The sequence below is a fragment of the Bubalus kerabau genome, chromosome 18, assembly GCF_029407905.1.
Source record: "Bubalus kerabau isolate K-KA32 ecotype Philippines breed swamp buffalo chromosome 18, PCC_UOA_SB_1v2, whole genome shotgun sequence".
Classification (NCBI taxonomy): domain Eukaryota; kingdom Metazoa; phylum Chordata; class Mammalia; order Artiodactyla; family Bovidae; genus Bubalus; species Bubalus kerabau.
In genome coordinates this window covers 33974604-33996275 of record NC_073641.1, presented here as the reverse complement: position 1 = coordinate 33996275, position 21672 = coordinate 33974604, and the positions used below count along the sequence as shown (strand labels likewise).

Here is a 21672-nt window from a genome sequence, read left to right as displayed (position 1 = left end):
GGGAGAAATATCAATAACCTCAGATATGCAGATGACACCACCCTTATGGCAGAAAGTGAAGAGGAACTCAAAAGCCTCTTGATGAAAGTGAAAGTGGAGAGTGAAAAAGTTGGCTTAAAGCTCAACATTCAGAAAAGGAAGATCATGGCGTCCGGTCCCATCACTTCATGGGAAATAGATGGGGAAACAGTGGAAACAGTGTCAGACTTTATTTTTCTGGGCTCCAAAATCACTGCAGATGGTGACTGCAGCCACGAAATTAAAAGACACTTACTCCTTGGAAGGAAAGTTATGACCAACCTAGATAGCATATTCAAAAGCAGACACATTACTTTGCCAACAAAGGTCCGTCTAGTCAAGGCTATGGTTTTTCCAGTGGTCATGTATGGATGTGAGAGTTGGACTGTGAAGAAAGCTGAGCACCGAAGAATTGATGCTTTTGAACTGTGGTGTTGGAGAAGACTCTTGAGAGTCCCTTGGACTGCAAGGAGATCCAACCAGTCCATTCTGAAGGAGATCAGCCCTGGGATTTCTTTGGAAGGAATGATGCTAAAGCTGAAACTCCGGTACTATGGCCACCTCATGCGAAGAGTTGACTCATTGGAAGAGACTCTGATGCTGGGAAGGATTGGGGGCAGGAGGAGAAGGGGATGACAGAGGATGAGATGGCTGGATGGCATCACTGACTCGATGGACATGAGTCTGGGTGAACTCCTGGAGTTGGTAATGGACAGGGAGGCCTGGCGTGCTGCGATTCATGGGGTTGCAAAGAGTCAGACACGACTGAGCGACTGGACTGAACTGAACTGAACTGGTATTTTGGGAATTACTGTGAAAAATCAAAGACAGAACATGTATTATTTATTTATTTATTTTTGTATTTAAACATGTATTTTGATTTGTCTGCATTTTAATATATATTTGATGATAATACCACATAATATATAGTCATTTAAATTTTTTTTCATGATCAATCATGTATTTACCTTATACATTAAAATTACTTGAAGATATATAACACAGGTTGATTGGGAAGAATCATCTTTATACAGACTTCATAAGTATTATCCAAGTTCTATTTATGTCATTTCAAATTTATTTATTTATTTTTATTATTTTAATTGGAGGCTAATTACTTTACAATATTGTGGTGGTTTTTGCCATACATTCATGTGAATCAGCCATGGGTGTACATGTGTTCCCTCCCCTGACCCTCCCTCCCACCTCCCTCCCCATCCCATCTCTCAGGGTCATCCCAGTACCCCAGCTCTGGGCACCCTGCCTCATGCATCAAACCTGGTCTGGTGATCTATTTCACATATGATAACATACATGTTTCAATGCTAGTCTCTCAAATCATCCCACCCTCGCCTTCTCCCACAGAGTCCAACAGTCTGTTCTTTACATCTTTGTCTCTTTTGCTGTCTCACATATAGGGTCATCGTTACCATCTTTCTAAATTCCATATATATGCATTAATATATTGTATTGGTATTTTTCTTTCTGACTTACTTCACTCTGTATAATAGGCTGCGGTGTCATCCACCTCATTAGAACTGATTCAAATGCATTCTTTTTAATAGCTGAGTAACATTCCATTGTGTAAATGTACCACAGCTTTCTTATCCCTTTGTCTGCCGATGGACATCTAGGTTGCTTCCATGTCTTGGCTATTGTAAACAGTGCTGCGATGAACATTGGGGTACACGTGTCTCTTTCAGTTCTGGTTTCCTTGGTGTGTATGCCCAGCAGTGGGATTGCTGGGTCGTATGGCAGTTCTATTTCCAGCTTTTTAAGGAATCTCCACACTGTTCTCTATAGTGCTGTACTAGTTTGCATTCCCACAAACAGTGTAAGAGGGTTCCCTTCTCTCCACACCCTCTCCAGCATTTATTGCTTATAGGCTTTTGGATAGCGGCCATTCTGACTGGCATGAGATGATACCTCATTGTGGTTTTGATTTGCATTTCTCTGATAATGAGTGATGTTGAGCGTCTTTTCATGTGTCTGTTAGCCATGTGTATGTCTTCTTTGGAGAAATGTCTGTTTAGTTCTTTGGCCCATTTGTTGATTGGGTCACTTATTTTTCTGGAATTGAGCTGCAGGAGCTGCTTGTATATTTTTGAGATTAGTTCTTTGTCAGTTGCTTCATTTGCTATTATTTTCTCCCATTCTGAAGGTTGTCTTTTTACCTTGCTTATAGTTTCCTTCGTTGAGAACACATATTTATTGAGCCATTACCATGTTCCCAGAAATGTTTGGGACACTGGAGAATACAAAAGTAGTATAAGACATGACCTTTGATTTGCTGCTGCTGCTAAGTCACTTTATTCGTGTCCGACTCTGTGTGGCCCCATAGATGGCAGCCCACCAGGCTCTTCTGTCCATGGGATTCTCTAGGCAAGAATACTGGAGTGGGTTGCCATTTCCTTGTCCAACCTTTGATTTGAGGACCTAGCAATTAAGTTAGGAAGGCAACACTAATAATGTACGTGGGGTGCCTATGTACTGACAAGTACACAATTTAACAAAGAATTATATTACAGAATGTAAATGTGACATTTATTTAGAGTGAAGGGAGATCTGTTTTGAGCTAAAGCATTTGAGGTGAGGCATTATGGACAAAGTGGCTCCAAAGCCAGGATTTAAAATACAGTGAATTGTTTGGACAGGTAGACATTGTGCGTGAGAAGGGTGGGAACTGAGCTCCAGGAGGTATGTCTGGAGCTCCCGGGGTCATTTGTAACAGGGAGCAGGAGGGGTGTAGCAGGCTGTGGATTGGTTTCCCGCTGGAAGCCCTTCTCATTGCTAATTATGGATTTACAGATGTGCCATATAGGCCCCTCCCTTGGGTGGCTGTTCAGGTGGACATGGCCATCTTGAACCTAGTCCTTGCTAGACAGTGGTGACGCTTGCAGGTGTCTCTGTAGACTTCTCTTGCGTGAACATTATGTAAATTCAATTTAAAAACTTCTTTCTTTAGCAGTATTCCAAGAAGTCTATTAAAGATGCCCACATTGTGGTTTCTCTTTAAGAATATGATCTTGAGTGTACCCTATGATGGTAGAGTTGGCCTGGGATTTCCTCCTATAGCCACACTTCCCTGCCACATCCTTGTTCTGACAGTGTTGGGCCTACAGAGCCATGGAGTTTCCTAGAATCTGAGATCCTTCACCAGTGATTCTCAACCATTCGGCTAAGCAGGGCATAGGGGCATTTGGAAATAGGGTTGTTCAAAGGACTGGAAGGATTTATGGACTTTTAGTGCCTAGAGTCAGGATGCTAAATCTCTGTAATGCCTGAGGCAACCCTATACAAAGGAGAATGCTAGTGGACCCTTGCTGAAAGCTGAATCTAACATCCTCCCTTTATTTATATATGAGGAAATGGGAGTGACAAGACTTCCCCAGCATTAAACTCCCCAGGGACAGTGCCAGATTTATAGCCCTGTTCTTCTAGCTTTCTTTCAAGGGTTCTTTCTGCTACATCACAGTCCCACTCATAAACATTGACTTTCACTATTTTGTTTATAGCATGTGGTTTATGTCCATCAGTCATGAGTGGATGGGTTGTGGATTAAGACAAATGACACTTGACCAGCAGCTCTTTTCCCTGGGAACACACAGAGATTTGCCTGTGAGTCAGGGCTGGCGTATGTCTTCTGGGGTGGCAGCCGCTGCAGAAGCCTAAAGGTAGGTTGGCATTTTGGAAAGGGCATGCAGTAGGCTTTGGAATCACACAAATCTGGCTTGTCTGAAGAGATTTGAATCCAGCTCATTTAATCCCCTAGAGAAGGGAATGGCAACCCACTCCAGTATTCTTGCCTGGAGAATTCCATGGACGGAGGAGCCTGGTGGGCTACAGTTCATGGGGTCGCAAATGGGGTTGCAAAGAATCGGACATGACTAAGCGACTAACGTTTTCACTTTTTCACTGCCATTTACTACCTTTACAACTCTCAGCAAGTTAATGAATCATTCGGAGCTTTATCTGCAAAAGGGGGATAGTGATTCTCGGGAAAGTTGATGTAGTTTAAATGAATCCAAACAATGCCTGGCTCATATGGATGACCAGCAGCACCATCTTGCTCTAAGAGCAAGCCTTAAAAACTTTCTTCCTAAAAGGTTATTTGATACCAATTTCTGCTTTTTCCCCCCCCTTCTGCTTTCTCTGATCAACCCAAGTTACAGTTTTAATGAGTCCCTGAAGTGTTTTTTTTTTGTTTGAATTGTTGAAATTTCCTCCTTCAGAAGAGGCCAGAGATTAGTTTCTTGTGACTTCTCTGTTAATGTGCCTAGACTATTAACATACAACAGAAATGAAAGATATACCCAGATGATTATCAGTGGCTTGTGAAATTTGACTTTTAACCTCAGTAACATAAGCCATTTCTGGATATATATGTTTGTCAGAGAGATTGCTGTCTGTCAGTGTAGGCAAAGTGTTGCTTGGTGAGTTAAGGGACAGTTGCAAGTTGGCCAGTTGGGGTGGTGGGGCTTGTAGTAAAAGGCTTTTCTGAGGACAGAACAGCCTACGTTGATGCGCCTTGACTTGTGAGAACATAGGGGGATGAGCACAAAAGCCCAAGAGTGTTTCAGTCCTTGACTTTGAAAAAACTTGCAGATTTTGACACCTAAGTGCACATCTTCTATTACTGGAACACTTTAAAGTTGCTTCTCTTTGTTAAAGGTTAATTTTCTTAAAAGGTAAAACCATGATAGAAAACAAACATGTAAAATAATACAGATATTGATTAATGAAGGAACTTGAAAAGATGTCATAGTCATTTCAAAGGAGAACCACACAAATGTAGATACAGTAGAGGAATGTTGAAATGAATTTGTAAACTCTGACTTATCCATAGGGAAATAATCAATTACATCCCATGGATACAACTGATTTGCATTTATTTGAACAAAAACTATTTTTGTGGCTCATTTCTACAAGTTAACTTCTGATTCTGCAAAGCTATAAAATAGCATAGTCAAAGACAAAGGCTCAGACTCCCATAGGATCAGCTAATCCCTGGAGGCTCAGCATTCCATTGAAAGGATATCCTGTAATTTCCTTTCTCAATGCATAGTCCAGAGTTTCTTCTTATGCCTTCATGATTCCACAGGACTCCTTTTCATGGTAGAACTTCTAATTTGCTGATGAAAACTTGGTGAGGTGAGATTTCTATAACTTTGAGAATTCTCTATTTTTCTTTGATATACATTTTACTTTAAAAAAGCTTTTGATTGTGGGAAGTTTTACATAAACAAAGTAAAGCAAATAGTATTTTGATCCTCAGGTACCCATTACTCAGCTTGCAGGGTCATCAATATTTTGCTAATCTAGTTTAATCTTTCCACATTGCCCCTAAGTATTTTAAAGCTCAGACATCTTATCTTTTCATTTGTAGATGCAAATACTTTAGTATTTTATCTAACAAGTAAGCCTCCTATTTTTAATAACCAGATGGTCTATATTTTATGATGGATAGAGAGATAATACTTTATGAAAGGACATTATACTCCTCAGGCCTGACTCTGTAATATGATAGAGGTGTGAATGTGTGTGTGTGTGTCTATACACACACACACACACACACACATATATATATATATATATATATATACACACACATATGCATCCATGTAAGACTAGTTTTCTTTTGTCATTCAGGCCCAAGCTCAAATGTCACCTTCTCAAAAGGACTTCTCTGACCCCCAGCTAGAGTAGTCTTTCCTCAACTAGGGGATGCTATCATATATCTCTGTTTTATTTTCATCACAGCACCTACAACTTACCTAATGTTATCTTATTTATTAATTTGTTTTTCTATTTTTTTGTCCATCTCCACCAACAAAATCATAAGCCCTTTAATAGTACAGATCTTTTGTCTTGTTCACTTTATATCCCATAGAAAATCCTTCCTAAGTTTTGGTTGAATGAATGCATTTTAGTAGTTCATGGAAGTTTTGTTAGCATTCTTCCAAAAATTTATTTCCCTTCCACATGTCCAAACACACATGGCTTTCATGTGCCAGTTCCTAGTGTATTTATAATTTGGTGGGATTTCCTCATACCTGGAAAATCCCATGGACAGAGGAGCCTGGTAGGCTGCAGTCCATGGGGTCGCGAAGAGTCAGACACGACTGAGCAACTTCACTTTCCCTTTTCACTTTCATGCATTGGAGAAGAAAATGGCAACCCACTCCAGTGTTCTTGCCTTGAGAATCCCAGGGACGGGGGAGCCTGGTGGGCTGCCGTCTATGGGGTCGCACAGAATCGGACACGACTGAAGCGACTTAGCAGCTTAGCAGCCTCATAGTATGGAATGAGGGACCAGAGGTAAAATTAGGTCAGTTATTATCTCTCTCCGTACATGCAAAGTTGCTCCAGTTGTGTCCAACTCTTTGCAACCCTATGGACTGTAACCTGCCAGGCTTCTCTGTCTGTGGGATTTTCTAGGCAAGAATACTGGAATGGGTTGCCATGCCATCCTCCAGGGATCTTCCTGACCAAGGGATTCAAGCCGTGTCTTTACATCTCCTGCATTTGGCAGGTGGGTTCTTTACCACTAGCGCCACCTGGGAAACCCCATCTCGCTCCATAATGACCTTAAACTGATATATTCAGTAGGCTCTTCACTTGAGTTATGTCTTGGTTTGGATTTCTCCCAGAAGAAAGCCATAACAGAAGGAATCCGGGTAAATGTTTATTTGGGAGAGTGAAAAAAGGGAGGGAAAGGAGCCAACAAAGGGTATGTTACGAAGCAAGGTAGTGTCACTGGAGTTTGTCATCTTCTTGGAGGGATTTTGGGAGCCCCGGCAAAATATGCATCTCAGAGTCCTCTCACCCAAAGCTGAAAGACTGTGAATATTTACCCACCAATTTCCATCAGTCATTAATTCCTGGTCGCTAACATTCAGGAGGGCAAAGCAATCTCCAGATGCAAGAGAGAACCTTCAGGCAGAGAAATACAGGTGCAGTGAGAAATCAGGCAGTGTGCCATATTAGCGGTTGGGGAAGGGACAGGCATCTGGTGTCAGATAGCACAATATGAGTTTTTAAAATAAACTTTTTATTTGGGACTAATTTCAGATTTACAGAAAAGTTGCAAAAACTGTAGAGTTCCTGTCTGTCCCTTGCCCAGTTTCCCCTAATGTTAACACCAGTAATCATGGTTTATATGTCAAAATTTAAAAACAAACATTAGTACAAAACTATAAACTCCAGACTTTATTCACATTTTCTTGGTGTTTTCACTGATGTCCTTTTTTTCATTTCAGAATTCACTCCAGAGTATCACACTTTATTTAATTATAAAATTTTAAAATACTGCACATACACTTTTTTTAGGAGGGTGCTGTTATATGTTCAACCAGCTAATCTTTGTAACTAAATAGTATGTTCTATGAGTGAAAATCCAACGATGTTGCTTTCCAACAATATGTTGAACACAGAGTATGGTCTCAAAACAAATACATCAAAAGCACAAGACTATTTGGTAGGACTATGTGTAGCTGAGCCGCCATCAGTTAGCTCAGAATTACTCAAAGCAGTATGATGACTTGGAAGAAATTTTATTTTGAACATTGTGTCCTGAACATCAAAGGTGAAGCAGGATCGCCTAAATCAGACATGACCCAGTCAGTTCCATGTGCCTGGCTTTGTGTGTACTTGTCACATTTAATTCTGCTAACTGTGAGTCACATAGCCTATACCTTGAGCCCCTTAGATAGATGAGGGAATGAAACTCAGGGAAGTTGTTACTTGCCCAGAGATTTACAAGTGGTAAATAACTCAGTTAAAATGAAGACATATGTCTTCTGCTTTGGAGCTTATTCTCTTGACACTATCCTCCCACCTTCCCACTCTTCTCCACCTGCTTGCTCAGCCCCTCTCCTTGGTGCCTTTTGATAGTCATGCAGTCATTGACAAATCTGTATTATGAAACATGCATGGTATATTTCTCAGTAATCTGGACTAACTGTCAGCCTTAGATCTGTGAAACATTTTCTGAGCCTGCCTAACAATTTGTAAAATCTGTTGTCTTCATATCTGCATACATTGACCAAGAAGCTCATCAGAAAATTCAGACATGACCAGTTGCTCAGTCGTTTCTGACTCTTTGCCACCCCATGGACTGCAGCACACCAGGCTTCCCAGACCATCACCAACTCCGGAGCTTGCTCAAACTCATGTCCATCGAGTCAGTGATGCCATCCAACTATCTCATCCTCTGTCGCCCCTTCTCCTCCTGCCTTCAGTCTTTCCCAGAATCAGGGTCTTTTCCAGTGAGTTCCTGTGCTCTAACAATAAAGTTGATCCAGGGTCAATAATAGGCTTTAGAATTAAGCACTTCAATAGAGCAGGCATTGATGTTGTATCATAATTCAAATATTTTATTATTTTATAATGTGTTTGACTTTGCTTTGTTAACCTCTATTTCTCAGTCCTATAGTTACTTTTTTTTTTAACATATTACATGAAGGATATGGAATATTCAGTGAAATCATTGACTGATCTCTATACCTTCAGTAGCCCAACTGAAAATTACCTTTGGTTGCTTTGGAACTTCGGTCATGAAATTCAGAAGAAGAAATTTTTATAAATTATTCAAACTTTGACTCTGGGAAGGTAAACAACATGGATATCTGGGCTAACCAATGCTGAAAACCCTCTAACCTCTAATTCTAAATTCAGAAAAGAAGAGGCTTTAAGGTTTTTTGTTTGTTTTTGCTTTGATTACAAGTTGTTGGAAGCTTAGAGTTAGTATCTAATAACACAATCTATGTAAAACACAAATTATTGGCTCAGAATGAGATCCAACTTCTAAGATGATAGAAACAATCATGTAAAAATGGTCTTTTGTCCTTAGAAAGAATAAACAAGGATTGACTGAAAGGTAATCCCTTCACATTTTAATGTTTGAAGCATTACACATTTTTAAAGGAGAAAAAGCATTACTGTTCAGATCATATTTATGAAACTGTTTTCTTTCCTTAAATGACTGCATTAGGTTGGCATGGGCTTAAACCGTGACCTTTGATCGGATGGTCAAAGGGCTGTTTGACCTTTGATCTTAGTATTTGTGACCTGCTGCTGCAGCTAAGTCACTTCAGTCGTGTCCGACTCTGTGCGACCCCATAGACAGCAGCCCACCAGGCTCCCCCGTCCCTGGGATTCTCCAGGCAAGAACACTGGAGTGGGTTGCCATTTCCTTCTCCAGTGCATGAAAGTGAAAAGTGAAAATGAAGTCGCTCAGTCGTGTCCGACTCTGTGCGACCCCATGGACTGCAGCCCACCAGGCTCCTCCATCCATGGGATTTTCCAGGCAAGAGTACTGGAGTGGCGTGCCATTGCCTTCTCCGATTTGTGACCTAGGCACAATCTATTCTTGCAGATTTGCAAATTGTGCTTCAGCAAGCCCCCGACTCAGGGTCCTCGGGGTGTCCAGAGAAGAGGGCCACGCAGACTGCACTGCAGGCTTCGCTCTGCAGAGTGCTGTGCTTACCTCTGTTTTGTACATGATGCTTCTGAGAAAAAGTAAGTTGAAGGAAGAACCTCTCTTCTCCAAAAAAAAAAAAAAAAAAAAGCAAATAGGCAACCAAACATATTTAAACCATCATATATTTCCTTATTTTGTTTAGACTGCTTTTCTGAACGCTTCTCTTTAGGAACTACATGTTCTCTTTAGGAAGCCCGTGGATTTCTAGAGGAAAAATTAGTTTCTCTATGTCACATTAACTTTTCTATGTCTAAATTCAGATTTACTTTCATAATGGTGAGATTATAAGCTCCCACAGGGCAAAGGAAGCTTCCCAGTGGCACTAGTGGTAAAGAACCCGCCTGCCAGTGCAGGAGACTAAAGAGACGTGAGTTTGAGCCCTGGATTTGGAAGATTCCCTGGAGGAGGGCATGGCAACCCACTCCAGTGTTCTTGCCTAGATAAGCCCACAGACAGAGAAGCCTGGCAGGCTGCAGTCAGTCCATAGTGATGTAAAGAGTGGGACACGACTGAACCGATTTAGCACCCATGCACAGGGCAAGGGACTGTGTATGTTCTACTTGGTGGGCACTCAGTAGTTTGCTTTGCCAGCTACTGTTGTATGGGCAACATTAAAGTGCTTACTATTACCAGAAGCTATTCCAAGGCCTTTTTTCCTGTTATGTTATTTAATCCCACACAAAAGCCCCACGAGCCGCCTGATTCTATATTTGGTGAATATGACACAGGGAGATTGAATAATTTAGTCAATGGCCTGCAGCTGTGAGTAGCACAGTCAATTTTCAAACACGCACCTTCCAAATTTCAACTCCCATGCTTCTAGCCACTACCTGTGGGGTGGTTTTTAAAAATATATCCACAAATTCTTTGCTACTGTTCCCATCAAGAGGTGGACTCCAGGTTTTTCTCCCTCAGAGTGGGACCTGGACTTGGTGACTCATTTCTAAGGAACAGAATAAAGTAGAAGTGATGATTCGAAACTTTGGAGTCCAGATCACTCAAAGGCACTGTGGCTTCTGTCTTGGTTGCTCTGTCTTTTGGATCATTCATTCTGGGGGAAACTGACAGCCACATGTTGAGCTGCCCCGTGGAGAGGCCCACATGGAAAGAGAGTGAGAGACTCCCACAGCCAGCGTGGAATGAAACTCAGGCCCCCAACCCAGTAGCCAATGTGAAACCAAAGCCTCTGGACAATAACCACCATGACCTTGGAGATGAAGCCATCAGCCCCAGTCTAACCTCAGAATGACCCTTTCCTGCCAGCATCTTGACTGTGACCTTGTGAAAGACCCTGAGTTAGAATCACCCAGCTAAACCTCTTCTAGGCCCCTACCCACAGACTGTAAGATAATAAATGTTTGTTGTTTTAAACTGCTACATTTTGAGTTAACTTGTTATGCAGTGATAGATAACTAAGGCAGCCTAACACTGCCTTGATCACTTTAAAAAAAAATTGTCTTAATTTCAGTAAATCTTAAATTTTGAAATATTGATAGAGCAAAGAGAAATTTTCCAGAAAAAAAACAGCTGCCAAATATAAGTAGTAAAATGTTAATGACCCGTTAACATAATAGTTATAATGACATCCCTGGGATTTGGGATTTTGTAATTCAAAGGACAACTGCCTTAAAAATCCATGATTTAAAAGGAAGGATATTAATAATAACCACATTGCTGAAGATAGCATTTTGAACTTTTAAAAAAATCCTCATGGGAAAACTCAGGAAATATTTTGTTTGGTAAGTTATCACTCATAATCTTAGACTGTCAGGAGCATGCTTGCACTGTAAAGTATTTAAAGAGGGATATAAAACAAAGTTGAATTTTAACCTCTTCCCTAGTGATTCCGCTCAACTCTTCAAAGGGGGTCCTAAAAGCTCATAGGTCAAGCCATGTCTTGGTTTGCTCTGCCTGCCAAATTGCATTAACTTTGCTTTATGGCCACTTACAGTTTAATAAATTACTTGGACTTTGATTAATATCTTTTAAGCTTAAACCCAAGAATTTGAATAAGACTTTGGGACATAGTACTGTAAACTTATTTAAAGATGGACTCTCAGAGCTGGAAAGAGATGGGTTAATGTTGGATTTAGTACATGTATATGTACTGAATTTAGAGCATTTTAAGATCCTCACGGAAGACTCTAAATGATTTGCCTTTTTAAAAAACATGTAAAGGTGATTTTTTTTCTTATATACTTACAAAGTGAAATCACTATTCATGAAGTGGATATGACTAGTTCTTGCTTGGTATTCAGAATCAATACAGAGATGCTGGTTTTCCTTCCCTATGTTGGAGAACATAGATTAGACCCTGCTAGTCCTTCCCTTTCAATCTGTTTTCCTCCATGCAGCTTACATCCTGAAAATTAAGTAAAAAATAATTTTTATATTGAACTGGACTTGATAGCTTATGCTTGACTTTGATTCATGGGTTTGTGCTGCAGGGGAGGATAAAGATGAATATTGATAGCCTAAGTATAAAGAGCCATCATTACCATAATTCATTCATTCACTCACTGTCAAATCACTCATTAATTCAATCTATACTTTGCCCAGCAGAGCAGGGACTGGGTGCTGGAATCCTATAATAAACAACTCAGACATAGCCTTTGCCTCATGTGAGTTCATGGTCTACAATGGAGAAGGACATTAACCAAGTATAATTAAAAGCAGTTTTAAGTATACTATGGAATAAAAGAATAAGGAGACCTAATTCAGGTGGGGGCTTGGTGGTAAGGGAAGGCTTTCAAAAGAAGATTTTGAAATCTAAAGGAGTAAGAGTAGGAGGGAGAAGGAAGAGCAATGTGGGCAGGGAGAACAGGAGCCAGAAAGTTAGCCAGTACCGTTGAGAAGTGAAGACAGTCAGTGTAGCCAGAGCCCAGGGAGTGACGAGCATGGCCTAGGAGGCCAGAGGAGGAAGCAGGGGCTGTATCTCACATGGTCTTGCAGTCTGCATTGTAGTCTTTATTAACAGAAAAGACAATAGAAAATCATTGAAGAGTTTGAAGCGAAAGGGTGACAGAATCAGGTTTGCATTTTAAGGTGGTCACCTGGCTCTATAATGAAGAATGGATGAAGGGGGAGTGGAAAGAGGTATTCAGGGAGATGAATTCTAAATCTGCTGGACGCCAGAGATATTGGTAGCTTGGACCAGAGTTGGGGTTTCCCTGGTGGCTCAGATGGTAAAGAATCTGCTTGCAGGAGACTTGGGTTGGGTCCCTGGGTCAGGAAGATGATCCCTCGGAGAAGGAAATGGTTACCCACTCCAGTGTTCTTGCCTGGGGAATTCCATGGACAGAGGAGCCTGGCGGGTTACAGTCCATAGAGTCGCAGAGTCGGACATGACTGAGAAACTAACACTTTCAACTTTCAACAATAGTTAATGGATTTACCATTTATTTATGAAGGAAAGTGGACTGGACTTTGTGCTGACTTGGATATGACTGGGTGAGGAATGCCATGTAAAACTTCCCAGTATTTGGCTTCTTCGGGTGAACGGGGAACACTGGAGGGACACCAGGCATAGGCTGGGAGACAGTGTTTAATATGGGGACATTTTCAGTGGGGGACTTTTGTAAGACATTCAGAAGGAGACCCATTGTAGTCTTAGTCCTGGACCAGAGGTATCTGGAGATAAAAATTTGGAAGTCAGTGCTTTCCACACAGTACTGAAGCCACAAAGATATCACCCTGAGCTCCCAGAGTGAAAGTGGAGTGAAAAAAGAAAGAGTAAACCTGAGTCCTGAGGAATTCCAGCATTTAAAAGCTACATGGAAGAGAAGCTGACAGATGAGAGTGAAACCTGCGACAGGGAAGATGGTAGAGTGTCATCTCAGAGGCCAAGGAAAGAGAGTCATTTAAGACGCTGATGAGGGGTAAAGTAAAAAAAAAAGAAAAAAAAAAAAAAAAGGCCCTGAAAATGTCCATTAGGTTAGTAAAATGGATGTCTGGAAGGACTTTAAGGAGAGCTGTGTTGCTGTAGTGATGGAGACAGAGCCCGGAGTGAAGTGTCATGGGGAGCAAGCGGGACATGAAGAAAGGAAGACAGTGGATAGAAGATAACTCAAGATATTTGGCTGTAAGGGAAACAGAAGGATGGAGCTCTTAACTGGAGGAGGAAATATAGCTAAGGGAGATGTTTCTAAGGATGAGAAACCTGAGCTTATCTAAGGGTTGATGGAAAAGAGCAATGCGAAGGTGAGGGGGTGGCTTGAAGCTAGAGAGAGGGTGGGTAATCCATTGTGCAGGATTCCTGAGAAGATAGCATGGTTCCACTCAGAGAACAGCTAGAGGAATCAGAGAGGAGCTAGGATCCCTGCCCTTCTGTACTAGGAGGGAAGAAGAAGGGAAGGGTGCAGATGCCAAGCTGTGGTAGCTGCAAGTTAAAGGCGTTTCTACTTGATGGCTTCTATCAATTTTGGAAAGTAGTTGAATGAGAGAGAGAAAGGGATGACATCCTGGCAAAGAAAGGAAGCAGTTTCAAATTTTTGTGGAGGACAGAGAGAGCTTGAATAGGAAAGGGAATAAACTAGTAAAGCTTAATAGGATCCCTAGTTATTACTTGAAGGCCCTGTTGAGATTGATGATCACAAATTTATGGAGACAACACTGTGAAAAGGATAAAGTATTTGCTGCTTTCTGGAGGCATTCAACCATTACCACACACAGGCAAAGTAGAATCCTCTAGGCCTTGGGTTTTGTCAGAGAGCTGTGGTGAAAAGAGAGCTGTGGCAGGAACAAGGGAGCCACTGAAAGGACTAACCAACGACCTAAGCTGGTTAAGAAAAAAAAGTTGAGATGGGGAGAGAGTAGGAATCAGAGGAGTTAATTAAATGTGGTAGAAGAATAGAAGTCGGTGAGAAGAACAGGATGCTGCACCCAAGAACAAATAAATTCAAATTCTTAAGGGGGGGCTCATTGATTGTTTAAAGCTCACTGGTGATTCCAGTGCTTTTTTGAAAAAGGAATATAGGGATGTATGTAAAAAACAAACCAAAAACAGGAATATGATGAAATGATTGTTAATAAGTCCATAATGAAAAAAGATACTAGCAGTATGAAATCAAGATGAAGACATAATTAGAGAATTCAGTCAAAAAAGTGTGCCTTTAAAACAAAAACTCTGAAATCAAGCATTTCCTTCTTCACAAACTGAAATCATAGGCCCTTCTTGCTCATTCTCTTTGATTTTAGAAGTCCATAGCAAAGAAGCAAAGATTATTATAGGGAAGCTAGTACAAGGGGTCGCTAAGAGTCGGACACAACTGAACGACTTCACTTTCACTTTCCACTTTCATGCATTGGAGAAGGAAATGGCAACCCACTCCAGTGTTCTTGCCTGGAGAATCCCAGGGACGGGGGAGCCTGGGGGGCTGCCGTCTATGGGGTCGCACAGAGTCGGACACGACTGAAGCGACTTAGCAGCAGCAGTGCAATTCAGGAGGGCCTCCCTGGTGGCTCAGTGGTAAAGAATCAGTCTGCCAGTGCAGGAGATGTGGGTTTGATCCCTGGGTTGGGAAGATCCTCTGGAGAAGGAAATGGCAACCCTCTCCATTATTCTTGCCTGGAGAATCCCATGGACAGAGGAGCCTAATGGGTAACAGCCCATAGGGTTGCAAAGAGTCCAATACAATTTAGCAACTAAACGAAATGTACAATTCAGGACAAATTATCTGATGCTGTGGGATTGAGCTGATGCAAACAGGAATTGGAAACATGGTAATATTTGTTCACTACAGTCTCTTTGGAGGGACAGCACTTTGGCTTTCTTGGCATGGGATGCTGTTAGTCTGGCTACAGAGGTCTGAATGTGGGGCTTGGGTTCCTGTAAGGAACCTGGTTGGCCCTCTGTTAGCCCAGATCCTTGGGCTTGGTGGCTTTGTTATGGTCCAGTCTCCTTGGTGTGGTGTCGAAATCTGATTTCATTGAAATCAGATGTGAGGCTACATTAATGTTTTATCTGGAAGTCAGTAACAAAGATCATCACTGCCATGTCTTTTCAGTTCAGAAAACTTACTTCTGTTCTCTACATGTTAAATAGAAGGCCATTATATAGTTAATATCTGGCTAAGCAGACTGCTTATTAAATACATGGGGCTCATAGGCACAACTATTGCCTAAGAAAGCCCAGCAAATCTAGCTAAATACTCCTACTCCCAGGCTTCCCTGATGACTCAGATATTAATGAATCTACCTGCAGTGTGGGAGACGTGGGTTCAATTCCTGAGTCAGGAACATCCCCTGGAGAAGTGAATGACAATCCACTCCAGTATTCTTACTTGGAGAATCCCATGGACAGAGGAGCCTGGCAGGCTATAGTCCATGGGATCATAAAGAGTCAGACACAAGGAGCAACTAACAGCACACAGCTGATAACCCTTATCTCTCATCCCATAAATTCCATGTCAAGAGAATTTTCTAGAGAAGATGATCATAAGATTCAGGTAGACAGGACGCAGGTTGTGAAAACTCTGGCATGTTTTACCACTGTTTGAGTGTTCTCCAGAGAAACAGAACCAATAGAATGTGTATACATATGGAAGGAGATTGAAGGAATTAGTTCATACAATTATGGAAGCTAGTAAGCTCAAAATCTGTGGGGTGGGCTAAAGCTCTGGAGCAGAACTGATGTTGCACTTCAAATTCAGTTGTCTGTTGCAGCATTCTCCCTGACTCTGCGAGGTTGGTCTTTTGTTCCATTCAGGCTGTCAGCTGGTTTAGTGAGTCCACCCACATTCCGAAAGGCAATCTGCATAAAGTCTACTGATGTAAATGTTAATCTCATCAAAAAAACACCCTGAGAATAGTGTTTGACCATGTATCTGGGCACTGTGACCCAGTCCAATGAACACATAAAAATAACCTAATGCCAAGTGGGAGCATTGTCTTCTCTGGAACCAACAACAAAAATACTTGGGGAGTGCTTTGGACTTCCCTGGTGGCTCAGACGGTAAAGTGTCTGCCTACAATGCGGGAGACCCTGAGTTGGGAAGATATCCTGGAGCAGGAAATGGCAACCCACTCCAGTATTCCTGCCTGGAGAATCCCATGGATGGAGGAGCCTGATAGGCCTACAGTCCATGGGGTCACAAAGAGTCAGACACGACTGAGCGACTTCACTTTCACTTTCTTGTATCTATCAGATGCTATGTAGAACATAAACATCACACTACAAGTTTGGTTTGGTCTTTGCTGGGAATCATGAGCATTTTGCTGTACGTATTTTTTGGCATTTTGGTAATATAACAGTTCTGGGCCAATAGCAAGCACACAGACTGCTCAATGCCAGTGACAAGAGACTTCATAATGATGTGTTTGAAGCCAAATCTCTGAGAAACAAGGCACCACAGCAGTTAATAGATTTCCATTTGACAGTATCTGGGAACATTAATCAGAAGGATCCCTACCGTGTTCAGCTCATACACTTGGTTGGAGCAGAAGCCACAACCACAGAAGTCCTTATTTACCCTCCTTTATCTCATCTCACTATTGCAAAAAGGAGAAGGGGGTGGCAGAGGATGAGATGGTTAGATAGCATCACCAATTCAATGGACATGAATCTGAGCAAACTCTGGAAGATAGTGAAAGACAGGAGAGCCTGCATGCTGCAGCCCTGGGGTCACAAAGAGTTGGACACGACTTACAGACTGAACAACAACATCATTGCCAAATCATCTTAAATAATTGGTGTTCTGACCACTCACTCTCTCAAAAATCATCTTATTAGCCTAAGAATTGATTTTTAGATTCCTTAGCCACATGGTCAGAGCCCTGTGATATTACCCCAACCTACTTAGCCATCTGAATTTTCTGCCAAGCTTCAAACCTAACTGTTCCTGTGCCCTCAAAATGTCTCATTTGTTTCTGCCCAACAATTTTTGTTCATGTTATTCTCTTCACAGTGAGCTCTCTCTCTTTGTTTCATCCTCTCAGTCTACTCATCCTTTGAGGCTCAGCTCAAAGGCCACGACGTCAGACTCCACAGTGCCTGCTCCAATCTTATCCTTCTCCTGCATCTACTCCCTTTCCAGTTGCAAGCTCTCTTTTCCTTTCCCCTGGCATTTCCTTAGTGTATTTATGAAAAGCCTCATACTTTCTCTCACTTAAGTTTCTCATGAGTATTATCTAACTGCATATGGCCTACATGTGGGAACGAAGTCCACAGTCTCCCCAATAGCCTCTCTGCAGTGCCTTGCAGATGCTGAGCACTCTGCTGTGCGAGATCTTGTTGAGAGAAATCAAAATAAGGGGCCTGATGTGTAAACCCTCATTCTGATGTATTAGTTTCATCAAGAAAAGAATTTTTATTTATTTTTTATTTTTTTGCATATCATCCAGAGAATTTAGCAGTGTGCTGGCCTTTAGTGGCCATTCAGTAATTTATAATTTATGGATTTATTCTGTATGTGATAAAGTTATTTTGGATGCATTCAGACTAAAGTAGATTTGACGATACAAGTTTCAAAAGGTGACCTTATTGATGATGCACATTATGAGGGCACTATGAGAAGGCAATGGCACCCCACTCCAGTACTCTTGCCTGGAAAATCCCATGGACGGAGGAGCCTGGTAGGCTGCAGTCCATGGGGTTGCTAAGAGTCGGACACGACTGAGCAACTTCACTTTCACTTTTCACTTTCATGCATTGGAGAAGGAAATGGCAACCCACTCCAGTGTTCTTGCCTGGAGAATCCCAGGGACGGGGGAGCCTGGTGGGCTGCCATCTTAGGGGCCGCACAGAGTCAGACACGACTGAAGTGACTTAGCAGCAGCAGCAGCATGGTATCTTTGGGGTTTCCCAGGTGGCTCAGTGGTAAAGAATCTACCAGCCAATTCAGGAAACGCAGGAGACATGGGTGCAGTTCCTAGGTTGAGAAGATCCTCTAGAGGAGGAAATGGCAACCCACTCCAGTATTCTTGCTGGGAAAATCACGTGGATGGACGAGTCTGGTGGGCTACAGTTCATGGAGTTGCAGTGTTGGACATGACTGAGTGAGCGCACAGGCATGCATGATATCTTTAAAGGCCAGGAGATAGAAAAATGAGTCAATCAGGAGTGAGAATCATTGATGGAATTGTGCCACCATCGACCTCTACAGGATTGACACCGATGTCAATAGATAATAACCCACTCTGAGAGCAGGCATAGCTAGCTCTCTGTACTGAACCAGCAGCGTGAGTGTGACCTTTTTCTGGGGTAAAGACTTGGTAGTTTGGTAATCCTTGTGGTTTTTAGAATCTGTTTTCATTTGTAAACTTGACGTGACTCTGATTTTCTGTTTCCTCCATCTCTGGTGGTGACTTTTCTGAAGATATTCTTGATATCTCCTGATTCAAATCACAGCAAAAGACTATACCGTAGAAAAATGAGAGAACACTGTAAAGCAACTATACTCCAATAAAAAAATTTTTTAAAAAGATTCGCTTGAGGGATCTTAGTGATGGAATTGTTCATATCTAAACAGTGATGATGGTCACAAAGCTACACATGTGATAAATAAATAAATCACCACAAAAGAGATTCAGGTAAATATCAAGAGAGAGTGCCTATGATGTCTGATTTGAAAAGTGTACTTCAATCAACATTGACTTTTTATTAATTTATTTTTAATTGGAGGATAATTGCTTTACAGTGTTGCCTTGGTTTCTGCCATACATCAACGTGGGTCAGCCATAGGTATACATATGTCCTCTGCCTCCTGAACCTCCCTCCCACCGCCTACCCCATCCCACCCTTTTAGGTTGTCACAGGGCACTGAAGTTGAGTCCCCTGTGTCCTGCAGCAAGTTCCCGCTGGCTATCTATTTTACATATGGTAATGTACATGTTTCAGTGCTACTCTCCTGATTTGTCCCATGCTCTCCTCCCCCACTGTGTCCACAAGTCTGATCACTATGTCTGCATCTCCATTGCTGCCCTGAATACAGGTTCATCAGTACCAGGCTCAACATCGCACCAGTCAGAATGGTCATCATCAAAAAATCTACAAACAGTAAATGCTGGAGAGGGTGTGGAGAAAAGGCAACCCTCTTGCACTGGAAGGGAATGTAAATTGAAACATTGACTTTTATGTCAGACATTATGTTTAATAAGGAGGGTCTGATTTAAGCTCAGTGTGTTTGAGAATAGAGCATATTTTTGTTTGCTGGTTTGTTTCAATGTATTTTAAAGTCCTTATTGAGGTAATTGACTAATAATATTGTGTAACTTTTTGTGAGGATCTGATATATGTATTGTAAAATGGTTACCGTACGAATGTTAGTTAACACATCCATCACCTCACATTTGTGTGTGAGGAGGAGAACATGTAAGAGCTATTCTCTTAGCAAATTTCAGGTGTGCAATACAGTATTGTTAACTGTAGTCACCGTGCTGTACATTAGGCCTCTAGGACTTGTTCATTTTATAAGTGAAGGTTCATACCCTTTGACAAATGTCTCCCTGTTTCACCCAATTCCCAACCCTTCTAGCCACCATTGTACTTTATTTTTATGAGTTCACCTCTTTTAGATTCTATATAACTGAGATTGTGCAGTATTTTTCTTTCACAAGAGAGGCTTACAAGGGAGTAGTTGAAGCCAAAGCATGGTTAAGCAAAACAATCACAAACAGCGAGTAAGCTTGCTGTGGATGGGAGCCGGAGTTGCCACAGGAGGCAGAACCTCCCAGGACACCCATTTGTCTGCTTATCTGCACAGGTGAGGCAGCAGCAGTTGGCTGAACTTGGCAAACCTGTGTTCCATACGGACTGCCTGCATGAGCCAGGCACCAGGAGGCGATGAAGGGCAGGCACCGGCTTTGGGAGCACACAGCCTGGAGCCGTTTAATCGCGCTCACAACTAACCCCAGGGGGAGGCAGGAGAGATGGAGGCGGCAGAGACTCACTGTCCTGGAGAGTCATGGAAGGCTTGGAAGATATGCCTTTTAAGCTGATTCTTGAAAAGCCCACCAGGTAGAGAAAAAGGGGAAGGGGAGTTCTTAAAGGGCCCACTCATACTCATGGACCTATAAAATAAGATGGTGTGTTTGATAAGCGATTTAAGGTGGCTGAACCAGAGGATACTTTGAGGGTAGGTGAAGAGAAACGAGGCTGGAAAAGTTGATGAGTTCATGCATTGGCCCAGGGATCTCAGACCTTTTCTGGGGCACTGTAGGTAGTTGCACCAGTATTTCTTATGTAGGTAAATGACACGATCAGATTTGTTATTTTAGAGATAAAACCACAGATAACCAGTCAGATCCATCCCACCTGCCTTCACTAATTAAGTTTGTTGTAAGACTTGCCTGTCCTCTCAGTGGTACCTTGCCTAAACAATCAGATGTTTGCCCAAGTTATCTCTCAGGAACTTGGAGTCAGTAGCCTCTAGTTGGTCCTGAGCTGGTTCAGACTGGATAGGACTACAGACCCTTCACCTGGGCATGCTTGTGTCTGCCTGGTGACCTTTTGACATCGGAGGGCGAAAACTCCACCCTCAGAAGGTTCAGAGACCTGTAGACTAGTTACACCTGTGCAGAAGGGGGATTCCCACACCTTTTTCCAATCACCATTCCCCACGCCTCCCATGCTGTATCTCTATACCCCAGGCCCTCCTCTTCGGGAGGTGGGTTGGAGATTTGTTCCCCCCTCTCCTCACTTGGCTGCTGCTGCTAAGTCGCTTCAGTCGTGTCCGACTCTGTGTGACCCCAGAGATGGCAGCCTACTAGGCTTTTCTGTCCTGGGATTCTCCAGGCAAGAACACTGGAGTGGGTTGCCATTTCCTTCTCCAATGCATGAGAGTGAAAAGTGAAAGTGAACTTGCTCAGTTGTGTCTGACTCTTCGCAATCCCATGGACTGCAGCCCACCAGGCTCCTCCGTCCATGGGATTCTCCAGGCAATAGTACTGGAGTGGGGTGCCATTGCCTTCTCTGCCTCACTTGGCTGCTTTGCTGCAAACCTTGGCATCTTAGCATTTTGGTTTGCTGTGCATCCTGGCAAGACAAACCTGGTTCAATAAGAAAACAACAGCTCACTATGAAGAGAGAGGAATGGATTGCATTGACTGACAGGTAGGGCAGAAGTGTGTGTTTTTGTTTTTGTTGTAAAATAGTAAACCAAATGAGCAATAGCTTGTCTTACTCTTACACGATCAATAGGGATTTCCAGCATCTTTATAGGATGAAAGGAAGCCTG

The 21672-nt window shown here is 42.2% G+C and overlaps 1 protein-coding gene across 7 annotated transcripts in view; it reads left to right on the top strand.

Moving 5' to 3' along the window:
- Window positions 1-21672, top strand: part of GHR (growth hormone receptor) — a 307084-nt gene that overhangs the window by 11958 nt on the left and 273454 nt on the right. Inside the window, exon 1 of one of the 7 annotated variants that reach the window (XM_055554857.1) lies at window positions 1081-9537. The exons of 5 other annotated variants lie outside the window; for them this stretch is intronic. In XM_055554857.1, the coding sequence (XP_055410832.1) occupies window positions 9243-9537 (295 nt within the window). In that variant the 5' untranslated portion in view covers window positions 1081-9242. Of the gene's footprint in view, window positions 1-1080; window positions 9538-13720; window positions 20454-21672 lie in introns of those variants that run through there. One more of the 7 variants, XM_055554862.1, reaches the window with a different exon arrangement.